Below are 23,110 nucleotides of genomic sequence, written 5' to 3'. Positions count from 1 at the left end.
TTGAAGTTCTTTCTGTGCTACGACGCGGCGCACAGTTTAACGCTTTTGGATTTAGTCATTATTTTTTAAATAAAAAAAGGCGTATAAAATATGGGGAATATTGTTCATGAACGTCTGTTTTCCTCAAAGTGCACACATGTCCACGAATTTGCATGCCAGAAGATAAGAGCTGTGAAACGTTAAAAGCTCTATTGCACTGAGCCCACCTTCATGGATTTACAATTGACAGTGAATGAGCCAATGAGATGCATAGATTCTTAGATTGCGATCCTTTTGCACCAATCAGATAACAATAAATTATAAATCCCTCCTCAAAACAAGTTATGTGGATTTCCTGGGACAATAGCGGATGATAAATGAACAGCTGTATGACAGATCACAACTCGAACTGAGAATTTGTTGTAATTGTTATTTTCTGTAGTTAGAGATACGATTATAAACCTGTATTTACTTCTGCAATTGACGGTATCACAACGTATGTATTGTTGATGCTTTATTAATTTTAACAGGCTATGAAAAAAGGGAAGAAACACCAGCAAAGTACAGGAAGCCGGGAGAATGGGAATGGAAATACTCAGAGACATGGAGGTAAATTAACTCAATCAGTATTCAATTGTTAACAAATAGCAGATAATGTACTCATACATTGCATGTTGGGAATCGTTTTTTAGATAGTTGACAGTTGAATAGACGAATAATTTTACTAGTATTTAACAGATCTCTGTGTGAATCCTCTGTGAATGCATATCAGCTGGTCAGCTGCCAGACATGCTACGTGGAACAGCAAAGCAACGTGACCATCGATTGACCCATAGCAGAGCCCATATTAATAATCCCCATAAGAATAGGCTGCCATTCTTCAATGGCAATATACAAATGTACATTTTAGAATCATCATCACGTATTCTTCATCAAAACAAGTAAAAGGTGATACTGTCAGTCAGTAAAGTTGCCCGTGCAGTTGAAGCAAAGCAAGACTGCAAAATATAGGTGGGTCATTCCTGTTATGTGGTGCCTTTTCTGTCCCCAGGAAATATTCCAAAGGGCTTAAAATATAAAGTTAAACCATAAAAACACAAAGATATGGATCTCAAAGGGAATTTTATTTTGCCATGTCCCCGGGTGCTATTCATCGACTATAACAAGAAATATAAGCCATTCAATAATAAAATATTCCAAATATTTATTCATTATTTTATAGTCCTACTCAAAATCTGTCATCAATACATTTTTTTTCATGATTACTGTATTTGTTACTGTATTTAAGATTTTCTGTGTGTCCCTGATTTCACTTTCCACCCTGTTAGTTTGTAGTAATACCCCTTTAAAAAACAGCCCCTTCCCACAATAACATCACATTAAAATAAAATCAAATTTTATTTGTCACATGCGCCGAATACAACAGGTGTAGACCTTACAGTGAAATGCTTACTTACAAGCCCTTAACCAACAATGCAGTTTTAAGAAAAATAAGTGTTAAGTAAAAAAGAGATAAGTAAAAATAATTAAAGAGCAGCAGTAAAATAACAGTACCGAGGCTATATACAGGGGGTACCGTACAGAGTCAATGTGCGGGGGCACAGGTTAGTCAAGGTAATTGAGGTAATATGTACATGTAGGAAGAGTTAAAGTGAGGGGGGCAGTGCAAATAGTCCGGTTAGCCATTTGATTAGCAGTTCAAGAGTCGTATGGCTTGTGGTAGAAGCTGTTAAGAAGCCTTTTGGACCTAGACTTGGTACTCCGGTACCGCTTGCCGTGCGGTAGCAGAGAGAACAGTCTATGACTAGGGTGGCTGGAGTCTTTGACAATTTTGAGGGCCTTCCTCTGACACCGCCTGGTATAGAGGTCCTGGATGGCAGGAAGCTTGGCCCCAGTGATGTACTGGGTCGTACGCACTACCCTCTGTAGTGCCTTGCGGTCGGAGGCCGAGCAGTTGCCATACCAGGCAGTGATGCAACCAGTCAGGATGCTCTCGATGGTGCAGCTGTATAACTTTTTGAGGATCTGAGGACCCATGCCAAATCTTTTCAGTCTCCAGAGGGGGAATAGGCGATCCTTTTGCACCAATCAGATAACATTAAATTATAAATCCCTCCTCAAAACAAGTTAAGTGGATTTCCTGGGACAATAGCAGATGAAACATTTTCAGGAAGTGTCAATCTTCTTTTTGGCGAGAAAACAACAGTGCAAAGCTAAGTAAGTATCAACACCCGGTTTTATCTATATTGTATTGTTTCATGATGTTAGTCAGTATGTCTCACTCTTACATTTTCACCCTGTTAGGCTACATTAGATGAACATGTTATACAATTTTAGAATTTCAAAATATGTTTGACAGAAAAGTTAAAATCCTCTTCATCAGAAAAGCAGAACTTAATATTTGGTACAGAAACCTTTGTTTGCAATTACAGAGATCATACGTTTCCTGTAGGTCTTGACCAGGTTTACACACACTTCAGCAGGGATTTTGGCCCACTCCCCCATACAGACCTTCTCCAGATCCTTCAGGTTTCAGGGCTGTCGCTGGGCAATACGGACTTTCAGCTCCCTCCAAAGATTTTCTATTGGGTTCAGGTCTGGAGACTGGCTAGGCCACTCCAGGACCTTGAGATGCTTCTTACGGAGCCACTCCTTAGTTGACCTGGCTGTGTTTCGGGTCGTTGTCATGCTGGAAGACCCAGCCACGACCCATCTTCAATGCTCTTACTGACGGAAGGAGGTTGTTGGCCAAGATCTCGCGATACATGGCCCCATCCATCCTCCCCTCAATACGGTGCAGTCATCCTGTCCCCTTTGCAGAAAAGCATCCCCAAAGAATGATGTTTCCACCTCCATGCTTCACGGTTGGGATGGTGTTCTTGGGGTTGTACTCATCCTTCTTCTTCCTCCAAACACGGCGAGTGGAGTTTAGACCAAAAAGCTCAATTTCTGTCTCATCAGACCACATGACCTTCTCCCATTCCTCCTCTGGATCATCCAGATGGTCATTGGCAAACTTCAGACGGGCCTGGACATGCGCTGGCTTGAGCAGGGGGACCTTGCGTGCGCTGCAGGATTTTAATCCATGACGGCGTAGTGTGTTACTAATGGTTTTCTTTGAGACTGTGGTCCCAGCTCTCTTCAGGTCATTGACCAGGTCCTGCCGTGTAGTTCTGGGCTGATCCCTCACCTTCCTCATGATCATTGATGCCCCACGAGGTGAGATCTTGCATGGAGCCCCAGACCGAGGGTGATTGAGCGTCATCTTGAACTTCTTCCATTTTCTAATAATTGCGCCAACAGTTGTTGCCTTCTCACCAAGCTGCTTGCCTATTGTCCTGTAGCCCATCCCAGCCTTGTGCAGGTCTACAATTGTATCCCTGATGTCCTTACACAGCTCTCTGGTCTTGGCCATTGTGGAGAGGTTGGAGTCTGTTTGATTGAGTGTGTGGACAGGTGTCTTTTATACAGGTAACGAGTTCAAACAGGTGCAGTTAATACAGGTAATGGGTGGAGAACAGGAGGGCTTCTTAAAGAAAAACTAACAGGTCTGTGAGAGCTGGAATTCTTACTGGTTGGTAGGTGATCAAATACTTATGTCATGCAATAAAATGCAAATTAATTACTTAAAAATCATACAATGTGATTTTCTGGATTTTTGTTTTAGATTCCATCTCTCACAGTTGAAGTGTACCTATGATAAAAATTACAGACCTCTACATGCTTTGTAAGTAGGAAAACCTGCAAAATCGGCAGTGTATCAAATACTTGTTCTCCCCACTGTATGTGATATATGTTATTGTATTGCAATGTATATACAATTATAATTAGTAATTGTAATGTATTTAGCAACCATATATCTGTGTATCACAGGCGGCTGGTGGCACCTTAATTGGGGAGGACGGGCTCATAGTAATGGCGGAAAAGGAATTGGGAATGGCATCGAACACCTCAAACATGTTTTCCATGTGGTGTATACCGTTCCATTAACTCTATCCCAGCCATTATTGTGAGCCACCCTCTCCTCGGCAGCCTCGTGTGTGTGATCTCTATCTCTATCTCTCTCGCTCTCGCTCTCTCTCTGATATTAAAACAGTTACATGCATTTGTTAGGGAATGGCACCATCACTCAGTGCTCCTGAAATGCAGCGGCGTTACCGAGCACGCCATGATGCAGACCCAGAGAGAAGACAAAAGTACCTTGAGACCGAGATGTCAGCGAGACAGCGAGACAGGGAAAAATAGGATAGCAGATGTCAGTGAGAGAGAGAAGCGTGTTCTAAGGAAAAAATTGAGAGAGACGAAGAGAGAAGAAAACTCCAGAGCAACAGCCAGGGCATATTTTACCCCTCCCCCCACACCTCCCCCACTTCCTGAACATGACCCAATGCCAGGGCCCTCAAGGTTAGAGCAAGCTTGAAGCTGGGCACTTTAATGATTTATTAGTCAGGATCTATTTGAGTTGTGTTCACAACAGTTCACAATATTTGTGCTCTATTGTATATTACTAAACATACTCTTTTTTAATTGATAGGTTTATTGATTCATTCATTGAATAACATATTGATTAATTGATTGGTCGATTGATTTATTGATTAGTTTACTGATTACAATACCAATAGTCCTTACTGTGTTTTAGGCAAAGACATCAAGGTCAAAGAAAGACCAACAATACAAAGAAAACGCTCATGAAAGAGATCAAGAAACTTCAAGCCACCTTGGAAAAAGAGAAAAGGAAAAATACAAGAGATTCCAACACATTAAGGAAAACTCCAAATCTCCTCGCTCAAAAGTGAATGCCATGCTGAGACATCATCCTGTCCATCCAACCATTAGAAGAACCCTTCTGTTGTACTCATCATTGGTTGAAGACATAATAAATAAATATCGCAACACCAGAAAAGACAAGGAGAGGCAGATGAGTGCAAGAGTAACTATTGGGAACATAGTGAAGAAGTACCGACTGCAAAGGCTCATCCAGACTACTCTAGGTTTTTCAAAGAAGAGTGCTGGATTGGATGGATATATTTGTACCTTTGTGTGGAAGAAGAAAAACTGGGCAACTGCTGAATCCAAGTAGGGATGATGTGAGCCACATGACTACAGGGAGGAAACAAACTGTCACGCGAAACAAACAGAAGATGCATAAAAAGGTAGCTGACAGACAATGAAGACTCTACACAATAAGTTCCTGTCAGAAAGTCAAGACTCGATCTCCTACTCTTTCTTCTGCACCTTTAGGCCATTTTGGGTTGTGGCACCAACGGAAGCTGACCGTGAGACGTGCCAATGTCTCATGTCTAACAGCCTTTACAGCTGTGGGCTTTTATCGTCCAGAAACTGCAGTGAAAGGCACAATGAAGATGCATCAAGTGAAAAGTGTGTTGCCAGGTCACATCAAGTACAGAGACATAACCTGTCTCTGCCAAAGAGATGAGGGGGTCATGGCCTGTCCCTGCTTTGAGTTAACAGAAGCATCTCTAGAAGCTGCTGAGGCTCCAAGATCAGTGTGCACCATTGAAACCCCGTGGCCACCAGAGCCCATTCACTCTCACCATATTGGTCAGTGGTGTGTGGTGTCCTACGACAATGAGCCATACCCAGGAATCATAACAGATGTGGAGGAGGATAACATCCAGGTCAAGTGTATGCACCGTAATAGAATAAACTAATTATTCTGGCCAAGCCCACGCGACGACATCAGCTGGTACACTGACCACCAGGTAATATGCCTGATCCCAGAGCTTGGAGGTACATAAAATACCACTTTGGAAACCATTGAGCTACAACTGGAGCAAAGGGACTTGCAGTATGTGGAGGGGGGGATGGAGCGGAGTGGAGAAAAGGCGAGAGGGGTGGAGTGGGAAGGGTTTTGGAAGGGAGTGAAGTGGAGGAGAGGTGAGGAGGTGAGAGGGAAGAAGGGGCACTTTTTAAAGGTTCATGTATCCTTATATGTATGAGATATTTTATAAATGCTGTTAAACTTTTTGAATAACCATTTTTATTAAGCTTGAACCATGAGCCCAGAATTGTTAGGAGCAAAATGTGTAGGGCTGTTTATCATAAAATGCCTGAACAAACTGTGATTTTCAAATACAATCCAATTGTTTTACATCCAGCTATGTTGTTCTAATGGAATACTCGTGTTTTAATAATCTGTTTTTATGTTGTTTTACAAACTTTTAGGTTGACAATGTTTTTAAAAAGACAAAGTAAATTGAAAATTAAATAAATAGAAAGTGGTTCTAATTATAAATGTAATGTTTTTTTTAACCATTTCACAGATTTCAAAGTTCATAAAATATCTTTAATTGTTTAAATATTTTGTTCATTATTGGTGTTAGTTCCACCCTGTTATTGCTTTCCACCCTGTTATGCTTCATTCCACCCTGTTAGGTCAGTGTTTAAAAAAATCATAATTGAAAAATACCATCAAATGTTATGTATACCTTTGTGGTAACTTGTATAAATAGAAGGGGTCAAATACAAAAATGTTGACCAAATGATGTTGTTATTCACTCTTATTAGGGTGTGGTGCAAATGAAGAGCTGGTTCCGAAAATAACACACGTTTCGCTTAATAATCTTTGATTTATAATTAGTTTAAGTAAATCAATTAACGTAATAGAGTAAGGGACATTTGATGTCTTTAGAAAATCTAAATATATACATGCATTGTTAACACTTTCAAATAGTTATGTGTATGTCCCTAACAGGGTGGAAATATCCCATATTTATTAGGATTTAAGTGCCTGAGCTTGACCAATATGTTTTTCTGAAAGTCAAACATGTCCTTTTTCTGATAGAATACAAAACAAAAGAAAAATATATACTTTTTTTCACAAAAGTGATGTGGTCCGAAAGGCACCGCATTGTAGGAATGACCCAGGTGGGATACTATTATTTACTAGCTACAGTTGAAGTCGGAAGTTTACATACACTTAGGTTGGAGTCATTAAAACTCGTTTTTCAACCACTCCACAAATTTCTTGTTAACAAACTATAGTTTTGGCAAGTCGGTTAGGACATCTACTTTGTGCATGACACAAGTAATTTTTCCAACAATTGTTTACAGACAGATTATTTCACTTATAATTCACTGTATCACAATTCCAGTGGGTCAGAAGTTTACATACACTAAGTTGACTGTGCCTTTAAACAGCTTGGAAAATTCCAGAAAATGAAGCTTTAGAAGCTTCTGATAGGCTAATTGACATCATTTGAGTCAATTGGAGGTGTACCTGTGGATGTATTTCAAGGCCTACCTTCAAACTCAATGCCTCTTTGCTTGACATCATGGGAAAATCAAAAGAAATCAGCCAAGACCTCAGAAAAAAAATGGTAGACCTCCACAAGTCTGGTTCATCCTTGGGAGCAATTTCCAAACGACTGAAGGTAACACGTTCACCTGTACAAATAATAGTATGCAAGTATAAACACCATGGGACCATGCAGCCGTCATACCACTCAGGAAGGAGACGCGTTCTGTCTCCTAGAGATTAATGTACTTTGGAGCGAAAAGTGCAAATCAATCTCAGAACAACAGCAAAGGACCTTGTGAAGTTGCTGGAGGAAACAGGTAGAAAAGTATCTATATCCACAGTAAAACAAGTCCCATATCGACATAACCTGAAAGGCCGCTCAGCAAGGAAGAAGCCACTCCTCCATAACCGGCATTAAAAAATCCAGACTACGGTTTGCTACTGCACATGGGGACAAAGATCGTACTTTTTTGAGAAATTTCCTCTGGTCTGATGAAACAAAAATAGAACTGTTTGGCCATAATGACCATTGCTATGTTTGGAGGTAAAAGGGGGCGGCTTGCAAGCCAAAGAACACCATTCCCAACCGTGAAGCACGGAGGTGGCAGCATCATGTTGTGGGGGTGCTTTGCTGCAGGAGGGACTGGTGCACTTCACAAAATAGATGGCATCATGAGGAAGGAAAATTATGTGGATATATTGAAGCAACATTTCAAGACATCAGTCAGGAAGTAAAAGCTTGGTCGCAAATGTGTCTTCCAAATGGACAAGGACCCCAAGCATACTTCCAAAGTTGTGGCAAAATGGCTTAAGGACAACAAAGTCAAGGTATTGGAGTGGCCATCACAAAGCCCTGACCTCAACCCTATAGAAGATGTGTGGGCAGAACTGAAAAAGCGTGTGCGAGCAAGGAGGCCTACAAACCTGACTCAGTTACACCAGCTCTGTCAGGAGGAATGTGCCAAAATTCACCCAACTTATTGTGGAAGGCTACCCGAAACGTTTGACCCAAGTTAAACAATTTAAAGGCAATGCTACCAAATACTAATTGAGTGTATGTAAACTTCTGACCCATTGGGAATTTGATGAAAGAAGTAAAAGCTGAAATAAATCATTCTCTCTACTATTATTCTGACATTTCACATTCTTAAAATAAAGTGGTGATCCTAACTGACCTAAGACAATTTTTACTAGGATTAAATGTCAGGAATTGTGAAAACTGAGTTTAAATGTAGTTGCCTACGGTGTATGTAAACTTCCGACTTCAACTGTATATGTGCCACATTGTACATTAGTAACAGTAGAATGTGTGAAAAGTACACACTTTTAACTTGCACGATTGGCATTGAATAGCATTTTGTGGAAGGAATTGACTAACAAAAAGTGATATCAACCTACAGTACCAGCATAGACAAGCCCTTGCTTGCAGTGGTACTCTGGTGTTATCTTATCATCCAAGCAAACCCTGTCCACAGTCAAGCACTCAATTCATATTTTCTGTTGTCAAGCAGAGCACGAGTCGTGGAAGAAGCTGAAGCTGGTGGAGATCCACCAGGCCCTGAACAGTGACCCGGTGGACATTGAGACCCTGCGGAGGGCGGCCGTCAGCGAGGGAGGCCTTCTAACAGATGAGATAAGGAGGAAAGTCTGGCCCAAGCTGCTCAGCGTCAACGTGTACAAGTTGCCTGCTAAACCTAGTGAGTAAGAGGTTTCAATGTGAGGATCTGTGTGTCCATTGTTGCGATTGGCCATTGCCCTGAGACATGGCTTTAGACTACTATGGCGTTTAACATAAGACATGGCTGTAGACTACTATGATCATTACACTGTGTCAGAAGGCCTCTAGCTATCTATAGTCTGTTGATGTATGTTGACTGAATGTAGCCTACTGTAAGTTCATTAAATTCAGGTGACTTTTGTCAACATTGACTCATTCCGTAGTCCTCAACACTGTGCAACAACGGAATGTAAACGCCCCACAAGCAACATTAAGGGCCTTTGGCAGTAGCACTGATGCATATGTTCAACTGAAAACAATGGTTGGGGAGGGGGGGACACTGAGCTGTTGTTTTGATTCTCCTGAGTGGCGCAGTGGTCTAAGACACTGCATCGCAGTGCTAACTGTGCCACTAGAGATTCTGGTTCGAATCCAGGCTCTGTCGCAGCCGGCCGCGACCGGGAGACTCATGGGTGGCGCACAATTGGCCCAGCGTCGTCCAGGGTAGGGGAGGGAATGGCCGACAGGGATGTAGCTCAGTTGATAGAGCATGGCGTTTGCAACGCCAGGGTTGTGGGTTCGATTCCCACGGGGGGCCAGTATAAAAAAATATGTATTCACTAACTGTAAGTCGCTCTGGATAAGAGCGTCTGCTAAATGACTAAAATGTAAATGTAAATTCTAGCTAAGGATGTCAGAGAGAACCACAAGGACTTCAACCAGGTGCTGCTTGACGTCAGGAGGTCCATGAAACGTTTCCCAAGAGGTAACTAACTCACTCATTGTGCCATTGATCAATTATTATATTATTATTTTATTAAGATTATTATATTGTATATTAGACCTAATATAGAATAGAGTTAACTCACTGTGTCATTGATAGATTAGAGTTAACTCACTCACAGTGGCATTGATCTGATCAGGGTTCAGCTGATAGGTCACTGTCTGTCCTCCCTCTGTCAGTTAACTCAGGGCCTTAACCATCATGGGGCATCTCAATAGTGGGTTTCAGTGGCTTCCTTATATCATTATCTTATCTCCTTCCCTTTATGATGACCACTGATTAAAGAATACTAATATGGTGGAAACAGACTTCAATCCTTCTATCGACCAGAGACGGGCAGTGTATATCAGTGTCTAGACAGTGCTCTTGAAGTAAAGTAGATGATGAAAGCAAGCTATTGGCAAGTATTGAGACATCTAGACACAAGTATCTGAAACCCTAGTGATTGCAGCTTGCTTTCGACACGTTGGTTGTTAATAAATGTATTGCATCAGAGCGATAGTTTGTGGCTACCTCTACCTTCAGACACAGCTTTGCTCTCCCCCTCTCCCCAGGCATGCGTGTGGACGAGAGGAAGGTATTACAGGAACAGCTGATTGATAGCATCCTGGTTGTCCTACAGAAGAACCCTGCGTTGCACTACTACCAGGGTTACCATGACATCGTGGTCACCTTCCTACTGGTGGTAGGGGAGCGCATGGCCATCGCCATTGTGGAGACCCTCTCTAACCACCACCTCAGGTAGATATGAGGAAATCAGAACACTTACTATGAGACTCTTTATGAATACATAAGGGCACAGACCTCCAGACCGGGGTTCAAATAGTGTTTGAAAGATTCCAAAAATACTTTGAGCGTCTGCTTGAGCGTGCCTGTAGTGCCAAATGGGCGGGCTTGGTAATTTTGGGACATATTCCATTGTGCCAGGCAAGCTCAATCAAACACCGCTTAAGTATTTTAAAGATTTCAAATATTATTTGAACCCAGGTCTGTTATTATACATACCCCTTATTATACGATTATTACCCTATTCTGACCACCAAAGATGGCTTCCCCTCTCTGTCTATCATGGTCACATTATCCTCCTTCCCCTGCAGGGATTTCATGGATCCTACCATGGACAGCACCAAGCACATATTGAACTACCTGATGCCAATACTGGAGCAAGTTGATCCAGAACTACATGATTTTATGCTCAGGTAATTCTTTGTTCTTTTTTTATAAATACATTTACATTTTAGGAGACGATCTTATCCAGAGTGACTTACAGGAGCAATTAGGGTTAAATGCATTGCTCAAGGGTACATCTGCATATTTTTCACCTAGTTGGCTTTGGGATTCGAACCAGCGACATTTCGGTTACTGGCCAAACGCTCTTAACCGCTAGGCTACCTGCCGTCCTATGTGGATTTGTTGCAGTAAGAGAGATACAGATCACAGTTCGTGTGACTTCAACTTCAAATCTGTGTTTACTTGTGTCCTTTAGGGAAATTGGAGAGACAGTTTCGCAGATTATTTGAGAAAATATCAAATAACAGGTTTTAATGGCAGATAACAAGCTGCAATGAATACATGTTCACTTTGAAGTAATTCTACCAGTTTTCCCCAACTTCAAACTCTGATTCAGAGCAAGAGTTGTCAATGTTTTCAGTTGATACCAGTGTAATCTATTTAGTTTTATTATGTGTTAAAGAAAAAAACTTTTTCAGTTTCTACAGTGAGCTCCAAAAGTATTGGGACAGTGACACATTTTTGGTTGTTTTGGCTCTGTACTCCAGCACTTTGGATTTGAAATGATACAATGATATAAAGTTAAAGTGCAGACTGTCAGCTTTAATTGGAGGGTATTTTCATCCATATCGAGTGAACCGTTTAGAAATTACAGTACTTTTTGTACATAGTACCCCAATTTTAGGGAACCAAATGTATTGGGACAAATTCACTTACAGTGAGGGAAAAAAGTATTTGATCCCCTGCTGATTTTGTACGTTTGCCCACTGACAAAGACATGATCAGTCTATAATTTTAATGGTAGGTTTATTTGAACAGTGAGAGACAGAATAACAATAAAAAAATCCAGAAAAACGCATGTCAAAAATGTTATAAATTGATTTGCATTTTAATGAGGGAAATAAGTATTTGACCCCTCTGCAAACATGACTTAGTACTTGCTGGCAAAACCAGCAAAACCAGACGTTTCTTGTAGTTGGCCACCAGGTTTGCACACATCTCAGGGGGGATTTTGTCCCACTCCTCTTTGCAGATCTTCTCCAAGTCATTAAGGTTTTGAGGCTGACGTTTGGCAACTCGAACCTTCAGCTCCCTCCACAGATTTTCTACGGGATTAAGGTCTGGAGACTGGCTAGGCCACTCCAGGACCTTAATGTGCTTCTTCTTGAGCCACTCCTTTGTTGCCTTGGCCGTGTGTTTTGGGTCATTGTCATGCTGGAATACCCATCCACGACCCATTTTCAATGCCCTGGCTGAGGGAAGGAGGTTCTCACCCAATATTTTACGGTACATGGCCCCGTCCATCCTCCCTTTGATGCGGTAAAGTTGTCCTGTCCCCTTAGCAGAAAAACACCCCCAAAGCATAATGTTTCCACCTCCATGTTTGACGGTGGGGATGGTGTTCTTGGGGTCATAGGCAGCATTCCTCCTCCTCCAAACATGGCGAGTTGAGTTGATGCCAAAGAGCTCCATTTTGGTCTCATCTGACCACAACACTTTCACCCAGTTCTCCTCTGAATCATTCAGATGTTCATTGGCAAACTTCAGACGGGCCTGTATATGTGCTTTCTTGAGCAGGGGGACCTTGCGGGCGCTGCAGGATTTCAGGCTTTCACGGCGTAGTGTGTTACCAATTGTTTTCTTGGTGACTATGGTCCCAGCTGCCTTGAGATCATTGACAAGATCCTCCCGTGTAGTTCTGGGCTGATTCCTCACCGTTCTCATGATCATTGCAACTCCACGAGGTGAGATCTTGCATGGAGCCCCAGGCCGAGGGAGATAGACAGTTATTTTGTGTTTCTTCCATTTGCGAATAATCGCACCAACTGTTGTCACCTTCTCACCAAGCTGCTTGGCGATGGTCTTGTAGCCCATTCCAGCCTTGTGTAGGTCTACAATCTTGTTCCTGACATCCTTGGAGAGCTCTTTGGTCTTGGCAATGGTGGAGAGTTTGGAATCTGATTGATTGATTGCTTCTGTGGACAGGTGTCTTTCATACAGGTAACAAGCTGAGATTAGGAGCACTCCCTTTAAGAGTGTGCTCCTAATCTCAGCTCGTTACCTGTATAAAATACACCTGGTAGCCAGAAATCTTTCTAATTGAGAGGGGGTCAAATACTTATTTCCCTCATTAAAATGCAAATCAATTTATAACATTTATGACATGCGTTTTTCTGGATTTTTGTTGTTGTTATTCTGTCTCTCACTGTTCAAATAAACCTACCATTAAAATTATAGACTGATAATTTCTTTGTCAGTGGGCAAACGTACAAAATCAGCAGGGGATCAAATACTCCTGAGTGGCACAGTGGTCTAAGGCACTGCATCGCAGTGCTAACTGTGCCACTAGAGATCCTGGTTCGAATCCAGGCTCTGTCGCAGCCGGCCGTGACCGGGAGACTCATGGGCGGCGCACAATTGGCCCAGCGTCGTCCAGGGTAGGGGAGGGAATGGCCGGCAGGGATGTAGCTCAGTTGATAGAGCATGGCGTTTGCAACGCCAGGGTTATGGGTTCGTTTCCCACGGGGGCCAGTATAAAAAAAATATACAGTGGGGAAAAAAGTATTTAGTCAGCCACCACTGTGCAAGTTCTCCCACTTAAAAAGATGAGAGAGGCCTGTAATTTTCATCATAGGTACACGTCAACTATGACAGACAAAATGAGAAAAAAAATCCAGAAAATCACATTGTAGGATTTTTAATGCATTTATTGGCATATGATGGTGGAAAATAAGTATTTGGTCAATAACAAAAGTTTCTCAATACTTTGTTATATACCCTTTGTTGGCAATGACACAGGTCAAACGTTTTCTGTAAGTCTTCACAAGGTTTTCACACACTGTTGCTGGTATTTTGGCCCATTCCTCCATGCAGATCTCCTCTAGAGCAGTGATGTTTTGGGGCTGTCGCTGGCAACACGGATTTTCAACTCCCTCCAAAGATTTTCTATGGGGTTGAGATCTGGAGACTGGCTAGGCCACTCCAGGACCTTGAAATGCTTCTTACGAAGCCACTCCTTCGTTGCCCGGGCGGTGTGTTTGGGATCATTGTCATGCTGAAAGACCCAGCCATGTTTCATCTTCAATGCCCTTGCTGATGGAAGGAGGTTTTCACTCAAAATCTCACGATACATGGCCCCATTCATTCTTTCCTTTACACGGATCAGTCGTCCTGGTCCCTTTGCAGAAAAACAGCCCCAAAGCATGATGTTTCCACCCCCATGCTTCACAGTAGGTATGGTGTTCTTTGGATGCAACTCAGCATTCTTTGTCCTCTAAACACGACGAGTTGAGTTTTACCAAAAAGTTATATTTTGGTTTCATCTGACCATATGACATTCTCCCAATCCTCTTCTGGATCATCCAAATGCACTCTAGCAAACTTCAGACGGGCCTGGACATGTACTGGCTTAAGCAGGGGGACACAGCAGGATTTGAGTCCCTGGCGGCGTAGTGTTTACTGATGGTAGGCTTTGTTACTTTGGTCCCAGCTCTCTGCAGGTCATTCACTAGGTCCCCCGTGTGGTTCTGGGATTTTTGCTCACCGTTCTTGTGATCATTTTGACTCCCACGGGGTGAGATCTTGCGTGGAGCCCCAGATCGAGGGGAGATTATCAGTGGTGTTGTATGTCTTCCATTTCCTAATAATTGCTCCCACAGTTGATTTATTCAAACCAAGCTGCTTACCTATTGCAGATTCAGTCTTCCCAGCCTGGTGCAGGTCTACAATTTTGTTTCTGGTGTCCTTTGACAGCTCTTTGGTCTTGGCCATAGTGGAGTTTGGAGTGTGACTGTTTGAGGTTGTGGACAGGTGTATTTTATACTGATAACAAGTTCAAACAGGTGCCATTAATACAGGAAACGAGGGAGGAGAGAGGAGCCTCTTAAAGAAGAAGTTACAGGTCCGTGAGAGCCAGAAATCTTGCTTGTTTGTAGGTGACCAAATACTTATTTTCCACCATAATTTGCAAATAAATTCATTAAAAATCCTACAATGTGATTTTCTGGATTTTTTTTTCTCAATTTGTCTGTCATAGTTGACGTGTACCTATGATGAAAATTACAGGCATCTCTCATCTTTTTAAGTGGGAGAACTTGCACAATTGGTGGCTGACTAAATACTTTTTTTCCCCACTGTATATGTATTCACTAACTCTAAATCGCTCTGGATAAGAGCGTCTGCTAAATGACTTAAAATGTAAATACTTTTTTTTTTCTCCACATTTTGTTGTGCTACAGCCTGCATTTAAAATGGATTAAATAGAGGTTCTGTGTCACTGATCTACACACAATACCCCACAATGTCACATTTTTACAAATGAATTAAAAATAAAAAGCTGAAATGTCTTGAGTCAATAAGTATTCAACCCATTTGTTATGGCAAACCTAAATAAGTTCAGAAGTAAACATGTGCTTAACAAGTCACATTATAAGTTGCATGGACTCACTCTGTGTGAAATAATAGTGTTTAACATGATTTTTGAATGACTACCTCATCTCTGTACCCCACACATACAATTATCAGTCGAGCAGTGAATTTCAAACACAGATTCAACCACAAAGACCAGGGAGGGTACCTATTGGTAGATGGCTACAAATATAAAAAGCAGACATTGAATATTCCTTAAATATTAAACTTTGGATGGTGTATCAATACAACTAGTCACTCCAAAGATACAGGCGTCCTTTCTAGCTCAGTTGCTGGAGAGGAAGGAGAATGTATGGATCAACAACATTGTAGTTACTCCACAATACTAACCTAATTGACAGAGTGAAAAGAAGGAAGCCTGTACAGAATAAAAATATTCCAAAACATGCATCCTGTTTGCAACAAGGCACTAAAGTAAAACTGCAAAAAATGTGGCAATTAAATTAACTTTTGTTTTGTTCTTTTTAACTTTTTGTCCTGAATACAAAGTGTTATGTTTGGGGCAAATACAATACAGCACATCACTGAATACCACTCTTCATATTTTCAAGCATGATGGTGGCTGCATCATGTTATGGGTATGCTTGTCATTGGTCAGGACTAGGGAGTTTTTTAGAATAGAAATAAACAGAATAGCGCTAAGCACAGGCAAAATCCTAGAGGAAAACCTGGTTCAGACTGCTTTCCAACTGACACTGGGAGACAAATTCACCTTTCAGCAGGACAATAACCTAAAACACAAGGCCAGATATACACTGGAGTTGCTTACCAAGACGACATTGAATGTTCCTGAGTTACAGTCTTGATTTCAATCGACTTGAAAATCTATGGCAAGACTTGAAAATGGCTGTCTAGCAATGATAAACAACGAACTTGACAGAGCTTGAAGAATTTAAAAAGAAAATGTGCAAATATTGTACAATCCAGGTGTGGGAAGCTTTTAGAGACTTACACAGAAAGATTCATGGATGTAATCGCTGCCAAAGGTGATTTTAACATGTATTGACTCAGGGATGTGAGTACTAATGTACAGTGATTCGGAAAGTATTCAGACCCCTTGACTTTTTCCACATTTTGTTACGATACTGCCCTATTCTAAAATGTACGAAATAGTTTTTTTCCCCCTCATCAATCTACACACAATACCCCATAATGACAAAGCAAAAACAGGTTTTACATTTTCTTTGCAAAAAGGACCAAGGCCTTTCTCCCCCGATTGCTCAGTTTGGCCTGTCGGCCAGCTTTAGGAAGAGTCTTGGTGGTTCCAAACTTCTTCCATTTATGAATGATGGAGGCCACTGTGTTCTTGGGGACATTCAATGCTGCAGACATTTTTTGGTACCCTTTCCCAGATCTGTGCCTCGACACAATCCTGTCTCGGAGCTCTACGGACAATTCCTTCGACCTCATGGCTTGGTTTTTGCTCTGACATGCACTGTCAACTGTGAAACCTTATATAGACAGGTGTGTGCCTTTCCAAATCATGTCCAATCAAATTAATTTACCACAGGTGGACTCCAATCAAGTTGTAGAAACATCTCAAGGATGATCAATGGAAACAGGATGCACATGAGCTAAATTCCAAGTCTCATAGCAAAGGATCTGAATACTTATGTAAATAAGGTATTTCTGTTTTTAATAAATTAGCTAAAATTGGTGAAATCCTGTTTTCGCTTTGTCATTATGGGGTATTGTGTGTAGATTGATGAGGGGAAAAAAATACTTGTATTCATTTTAGAATAAGGCTGTAACGTAACAATGTGGAAAAAGTGAAGGGGTCTGAATACTTTCCGAATGCACTTTATGTGAATCAAAAGTTTAGCATTTGGTCCCATATTCCTAGCACACAATGATTACATCAAGCTTGTGACTATAAACTTGTTGGATGCATTTGCTGTTTGTTTTGGTTGTTTCAGATTATTTTGTGCCCAATAGAAATGTATGGTAAATAATGTATTTTGTCATTTTGGAGTCACTTTTATTGTAAATAAGAATATAATATGTTTCAAAACAGTTCTACATTCATGTGGATGCTTCCGTGATTACGGATCGTCCTAAATGAATTGTGAATAATGATGAGTGAGAAAGTTAGACGCACAAATATCATACCCCCAATACATGCTAACCTCTCACCATTACAATTAAAGGGGAAGTTAGCATTTGTTGTGGGTTATGATATTTATGCCTCTGTAACTTTCTCACTCATCATTATTCGTGATTCATTCAGGACTATCCGTAATCATGGTAGCATCCACATTAATGAAGAGGTGTTGAAAATACCCTCAAATTAAAGCTGACAGTCTGCACTTTAACCTCATAGTCATTGTATCATTTCAAATCCAAAGAGTACAGAGCCAAAACAGCAAAACATTTGTCACTCTCCCAATACTTTTGTAGCTCACTGTATATTTGCAGTTGTGACTAATGATCGGTGTCCATATTCATGAAGGCTCTCAAAGTAGGAGTGCTGATCTGGGATCAGGTCCCCCCTGTCCATGTAATCTTGTTCATGATGATCCAAAAGACAAAACTGATCCTAGATCAGCACTTACTCTGAGACACTTTATTAATATAGTCCCCTGCTTCCCACTCTTCTCTCCTGAAGGGGGCAGTAAGGGTGTGCATGTTCTTCTTGGAAAAGTAGGTTGTTGCAGCCAGGATTGAGTCAAACTAAGAGATATGGAGTAAAAATCCATCCGATCGATTGCTTCTATCTCTCTCCACCTGCCTTGCCTTAGCTAGGCTACTGTACCCCTGAGCCAGCTGGACTAGTGTGTAGTATGAGACTACAGATCTGAGGGAGATGGAGAAAGGATGGAAGACTGTGGATTTCTTATTTATCATAGATATATTTTGGGCTCCTGATGCATTTGTATAATTGATGGTCTGACAAGAATGTTTGCGGTGAGATTTAATTGAGAAGACTGAGTTAAGAGCGGGCCCTGGTTTCCTGTCTCCACAGCTAACTGTCAGGCAGTCAAAGGATTCCACAGCCTTCCACTGTGCTGTCACTGTGTTCTCTGTTTTTTTTCAATGTCACATTGGCTCTTGATTGTCAACCATCTTAAGGTTTTCTCCACATCAATATGATTGCTGCACTGACAAGTCACTATTAGCATGGTTGAGGTCTTTCTTTTTACACGCTAGACATGTTTTTCATCCATCTCCGAGGAGAAATGGAACGCAGCAGACAAACAATATTTTGACTCGAGCTGAAGCAGTGTTTTATTTTACTGTTCGTCAAAGTTGTGTGACTATATCCCTCTAAAACCCCAGCATTGTGTGTGGTGTACTAAAACACACTACCATGGTATTAGATATTCTCCTAGTCGTATTTACACTGTGTTCTGGGTGTGTGTTGTGTTGGAATGTTATGGGGTAAGCTGTAGCACATACAGTGAGGGGAAAAAAGTATTTGATCCCCTGCTTATTTTGTACGTTTGCCCACTGACAAAGAAATGATCAGTCTATAATTTTAATGGTAGGTTTATTTGAACAGTGAGAGACAGAATAACAACAAAATAATCCAGAAAAACGCATGTCAAAAATGTTATAAATTGATTTGCATTTTAATGAGGGAAATAAGTATTTGACCCCCTCTCAATCAGAAAGATTTCTGGCTCCTAGGTGTCTTTTATACAGGTAACGAGCTGAGATTAGGAGCACACTCTTAAAGGGAGTGCTCCTAATCTCAGTTTGTTACCTGAATAAAAGACACCTGTCCACAGAAGCAATCAATCAATCAGATTCCAAACTCTCCACCATGGCCAAGACCAAAGAGCTCTCCAAGGATGTCAGGGACAAGATTGTAGACCTACACAAGGCTGGAATGGGCCACAGACCATCGCCAAGCAGCTTGGTGAGAAGGTGGCAACAGTTGGTGCGATTATTTGCAAATGGAAGAAACACAAAAGACCTGTCAATCTCCCTCGGCATGGGGCTCCATGCAAGATCTCACCTCGTGGAGTTGCAATGATCATGAGAACGGTGAGGAATCAGCCCAGAACTACACGGGAGGATCTAGTCAATGATCTCAAGGCAGCTGGGACCATAGTCACCAAGAAAACAATTGGTAACACACTACGCCGTGAAGGACTGAAATCCTGCAGCGCCCGCAAGGTCCCCCTGCTCAAGAAAGCACATATACAGGGCCGTCTGAAGTTTGCCAATGAACATCTGAATGATTCAGAGGAGAACTGGGTGAAAGTGTTGAGATCAGATGAGACCAAAATCGAGCTCTTTGGCATCAACTCAACTCGCCGTGTTTGGAGGAGGAGGAATGCTGCCTATGACCCCAAGAACACCATCCCCACCGTCAAACATGGAGGTGGAAACATTATGCTTTGGGGGTGTTTTTCTGCTAAGGGGACAGGACAACTTCACCGCATCAAAGGGACGATGGACGGGGCCATGTACCGTCAAATCTTGGGTGAGAACCTCCTTCCCTCAGCCAGGGCATTGAAAATGGGTCGTGGATGGGTATTCCAGCATGACAATGACCCAAAACACACGGCCAAGGCAACAAAGGAGTGGCTCAAGAAGAAGCACATTAAGGTCCTGGAGTGGCCTAGCCAGTCTCCAGACCTTAATCCCATAGAAAATCTGTGGAGGGAGCTGAAGGTTTGAGTTGCCAAGCGTTAGCCTGGAAACCTTAATGACTTGGAGAAGATCTGCAAAGAGGAGTGGAACAAAATCCCTCCTGAGATGTGTGCAAACCTGGTGGCCAACTACAAGAAATGTCTGACCTCTGTGATTGCCAACAAGGGTTTTGCCAAGTCATGTTTTGCAGAGGGGTCAAATACTTATTTCCCTCATTAAAATGCAAATCAATTTATAACATTTTTGACATGCGTTTTTCTGAATTTTTTTGTTGTTATTCTGTCTCTCACTGTTCAAATAAACCTACCATTAAAATTATAGACTGATCATGTCTTTGTCATTGGGCAAACGTACAAAATCAGCAGGGGATCAAATACTTTTTTCCCTCACTGTAAACCTCTAGTCTTGATTGCTTGTCTATTTCCTTCTCTTTCTCTCTGTCTCTAGTCTTGAGTCTCTCCCTCTCTCTCTCACACTCTCTCCATCTCTCTCTTTCTTTCTCTGTTGCGTGCAGTGCCTCCCTAGTCCTTGATAGAAAAAGTTATTCTTGATAGTGGCACCATCTAAAATGTAGAGAATACGAGGGCTAGTGATAAATATTGAATAGGGGTGCATCTTGGAAGTAGTGCACTATATAGAGCATAGGGTACTATTTGAGACAGAGCCAAGGAGATGGAAGCTCACAGGTTGAATGATGTTGCACTGTCTGGCCCTGCTGCTGCTGCGGCCACTGCTTTTAGGCTACCTCAAGACTGCTGAGGAAATGTTCATGAAAGTATTGGACGCTAGAACGGTTAAATAGCCTCGTTTTTTTACAAATAGGCCCTACTTAATTTTAACAAAATTGAAATTTTACAAAGGCAAGTCATTTGACAACACAATGACTGTTGCTGTTGTGGTTGCCGTCCTAAATGTTCAGTTAGCTATAGAGTTGCCTATGGATGTAATAATAATAATAATAATAACACATTTTCGGCTTCTAAAATAGAGCTGCATTAAGCGCTGCAGTCCAAAGGGGTTCTGTAGTGAACCATGGCTAATGCCTTGCCTTTAGAACTGGGTTCTCCGTATTCTATAATTTCATCATCAGTGTGTGTCCGTCCTTACTCACAGGAACTGGCATAAGCATAACTTGGCTGTGTCCCAAATGGCACCCTATTCCCTATATAGTGCACTACTTTTAACGAGAGCCGTATGGGACGTACTCGTAGCCCTTGATATATTCACACATTTCTCTCAGACTTGCATTGCCCACTTTGCAGGCTAATGCAGGTTAAGTGGTGGGCTGTCCTGAGGTAATCATCACAGAATAAGGAGATTTGGTTTACTGTACATCAACTAGTGGGATATCAACTGGTGTATTTTAATTAGCCAGTGTAAAAATGAGCTGTTGCTCTTGATAATGAGGGGTTAAACAATGTTGTTGCTGCTGTTTATTCCCTCTGTAAAGTGTATGGAGACTCTGTGACGAAGCACTTTAAATCAAATTTGACTTAACTTGTTCATAATGGCATAGGGTGGTCAAGAGGTCTAAGCCGCTGCCTCCAGATCTCATATATTGCTGCAGTATGGGTTTGAATACGGCCCACTGTTATTTCAGCACACTCTCTCCTCTATCTCTACCTCTGTCCTATCCTATAAACAAACACATACAATAATAATAACTGACTAACTTGTTCATATGTGTTGCAGGGCCGAGGTGGGAACCATCTTTGCTCTGAGCTGGCTCATCACATGGTACGGCCACGTCCTGTCTGAGTTCCGTCACGTCCTCAGGCTCTATGACTTCTTCCTGGCTTCACACCCACTCATGGCCATCTACTTCGCTGCCGTGGTAAGAACCAATATTTAAACTGTGACCTCTCTGTTTATAGAATAGAGTAATATAGAATAAAAATACTAGAATAGAATAGCTAGGTTATTGTCCATTTTGTAAGGAATGGAAATGTCTTGTGCCTTACTCTGTACCTAAAATCATTTTTTTCAGTGCATCTCGCCATCTGCTTCCAAGTTGTCTGCTGGACATAATTATTTTATGGGGGCAGTGTGTATTGTTTTATAAGTGAGCGACAGTAATTTGGGCATTTTACAATCTGAAGGGAATTCAGAGATGCATTCTTATTTGTTGTACAGTAGTTGCTAATGAACAAGAAAACACTCATTAGTCTGCACATTCAACTAAGTGCTTATTAGATGGTATTGGGGAAACGATATCTCGCCAAACTTCAAACGTATGTTTCTCGCTCGGCCCTTTGTAAATGGAGTTGTTTTGTGACTACTTGGCAACGGGAAGGAAAAAAAAATAGGCAAGGATTTCTCTTTTCTTACATGCACCACACCACACACACACACACACACACACACACACACACACACACACACACAGGAATCCAGGGCACTTTGTTGTAGCTAGACCAGTTAATTAAACAACTCTAATGAACTCACCAGAGGTTTGGTGTGGAGGACTGGCTGTGTTTGTGCTAGATTGCTTTAAATGGCCCCTTTCTTCTCCTTCCATAAGCCTATCCCCTGCTAGATACTGGAGCTGCACACAAACCAAAGGGGGCTGAGGCCTTTTGAAGTCGGGATAACAAGGCAGTCAGGAAATGTAGTTCATCCTGCCTCTTATGTTACTAGACACAGGGAGGCTTAACCCTTTCAGTCTGCGCCGAGCCAAAACCCAATACCGCTACTCACCGGGCCAAAACCCTGAATCGTTACTCACTGGGCCACAACCCTGAACCGTTACTCACCGCGCATCTCCTGGAACAGAAAAGAGTCTGGGGTATGAGTCTGCTGAGGTAGATGGTAGATTTACATTTGAGTCATTTAGCAGACTCTCTTATACAGAGCGACTACAATTAGTGCACTCATCTTGAGACAACCAGATATCACAGTCGTAGCAAGTACATTTTCCCTCAATAAAGTACTTATCTTCAAAGTCAGTGCTGGTAGGAAAAGACAAGTGTATTTAAACAAATATATAATTGGTAGGTTGGTCTACTATGTATGTCGATTTAAAATGTCTTAATTAAGGATGTTGAGGCATATCTTCAACAGTTAGCAAAAGAGTGTAGCTAGACGAACTGTAACTACTCTACTGAATGGTTGA

The 23,110-nt window shown here is 41.7% G+C and overlaps 1 protein-coding gene across 1 annotated transcript in view; it reads left to right on the top strand.

Annotated features, from left to right (window-relative positions):
- Positions 1–357: 357 nt before the first annotated feature.
- zgc:63863 (uncharacterized protein LOC393372 homolog) overlaps positions 358–23,110 on the top strand; it is a 42,554-nt gene continuing 19,801 nt past the window's right edge. The window contains exons 1-6 of the mRNA XM_041883543.2: positions 358–588; positions 8,752–8,937; positions 9,643–9,723; positions 10,296–10,482; positions 10,839–10,940; positions 21,691–21,832. Of these exons, the coding sequence (XP_041739477.1) occupies positions 513–588; positions 8,752–8,937; positions 9,643–9,723; positions 10,296–10,482; positions 10,839–10,940; positions 21,691–21,832 (774 nt within the window). The 5' untranslated portion in view covers positions 358–512. The remainder of the gene's footprint in view (positions 589–8,751; positions 8,938–9,642; positions 9,724–10,295; positions 10,483–10,838; positions 10,941–21,690; positions 21,833–23,110) is intronic.

Source organism: Coregonus clupeaformis, chromosome 8 (genome assembly GCF_020615455.1).
Source record: "Coregonus clupeaformis isolate EN_2021a chromosome 8, ASM2061545v1, whole genome shotgun sequence".
NCBI lineage: Eukaryota > Metazoa > Chordata > Actinopteri > Salmoniformes > Salmonidae > Coregonus > Coregonus clupeaformis.
This window is presented reverse-complemented; position numbering and strand designations above follow the sequence as displayed.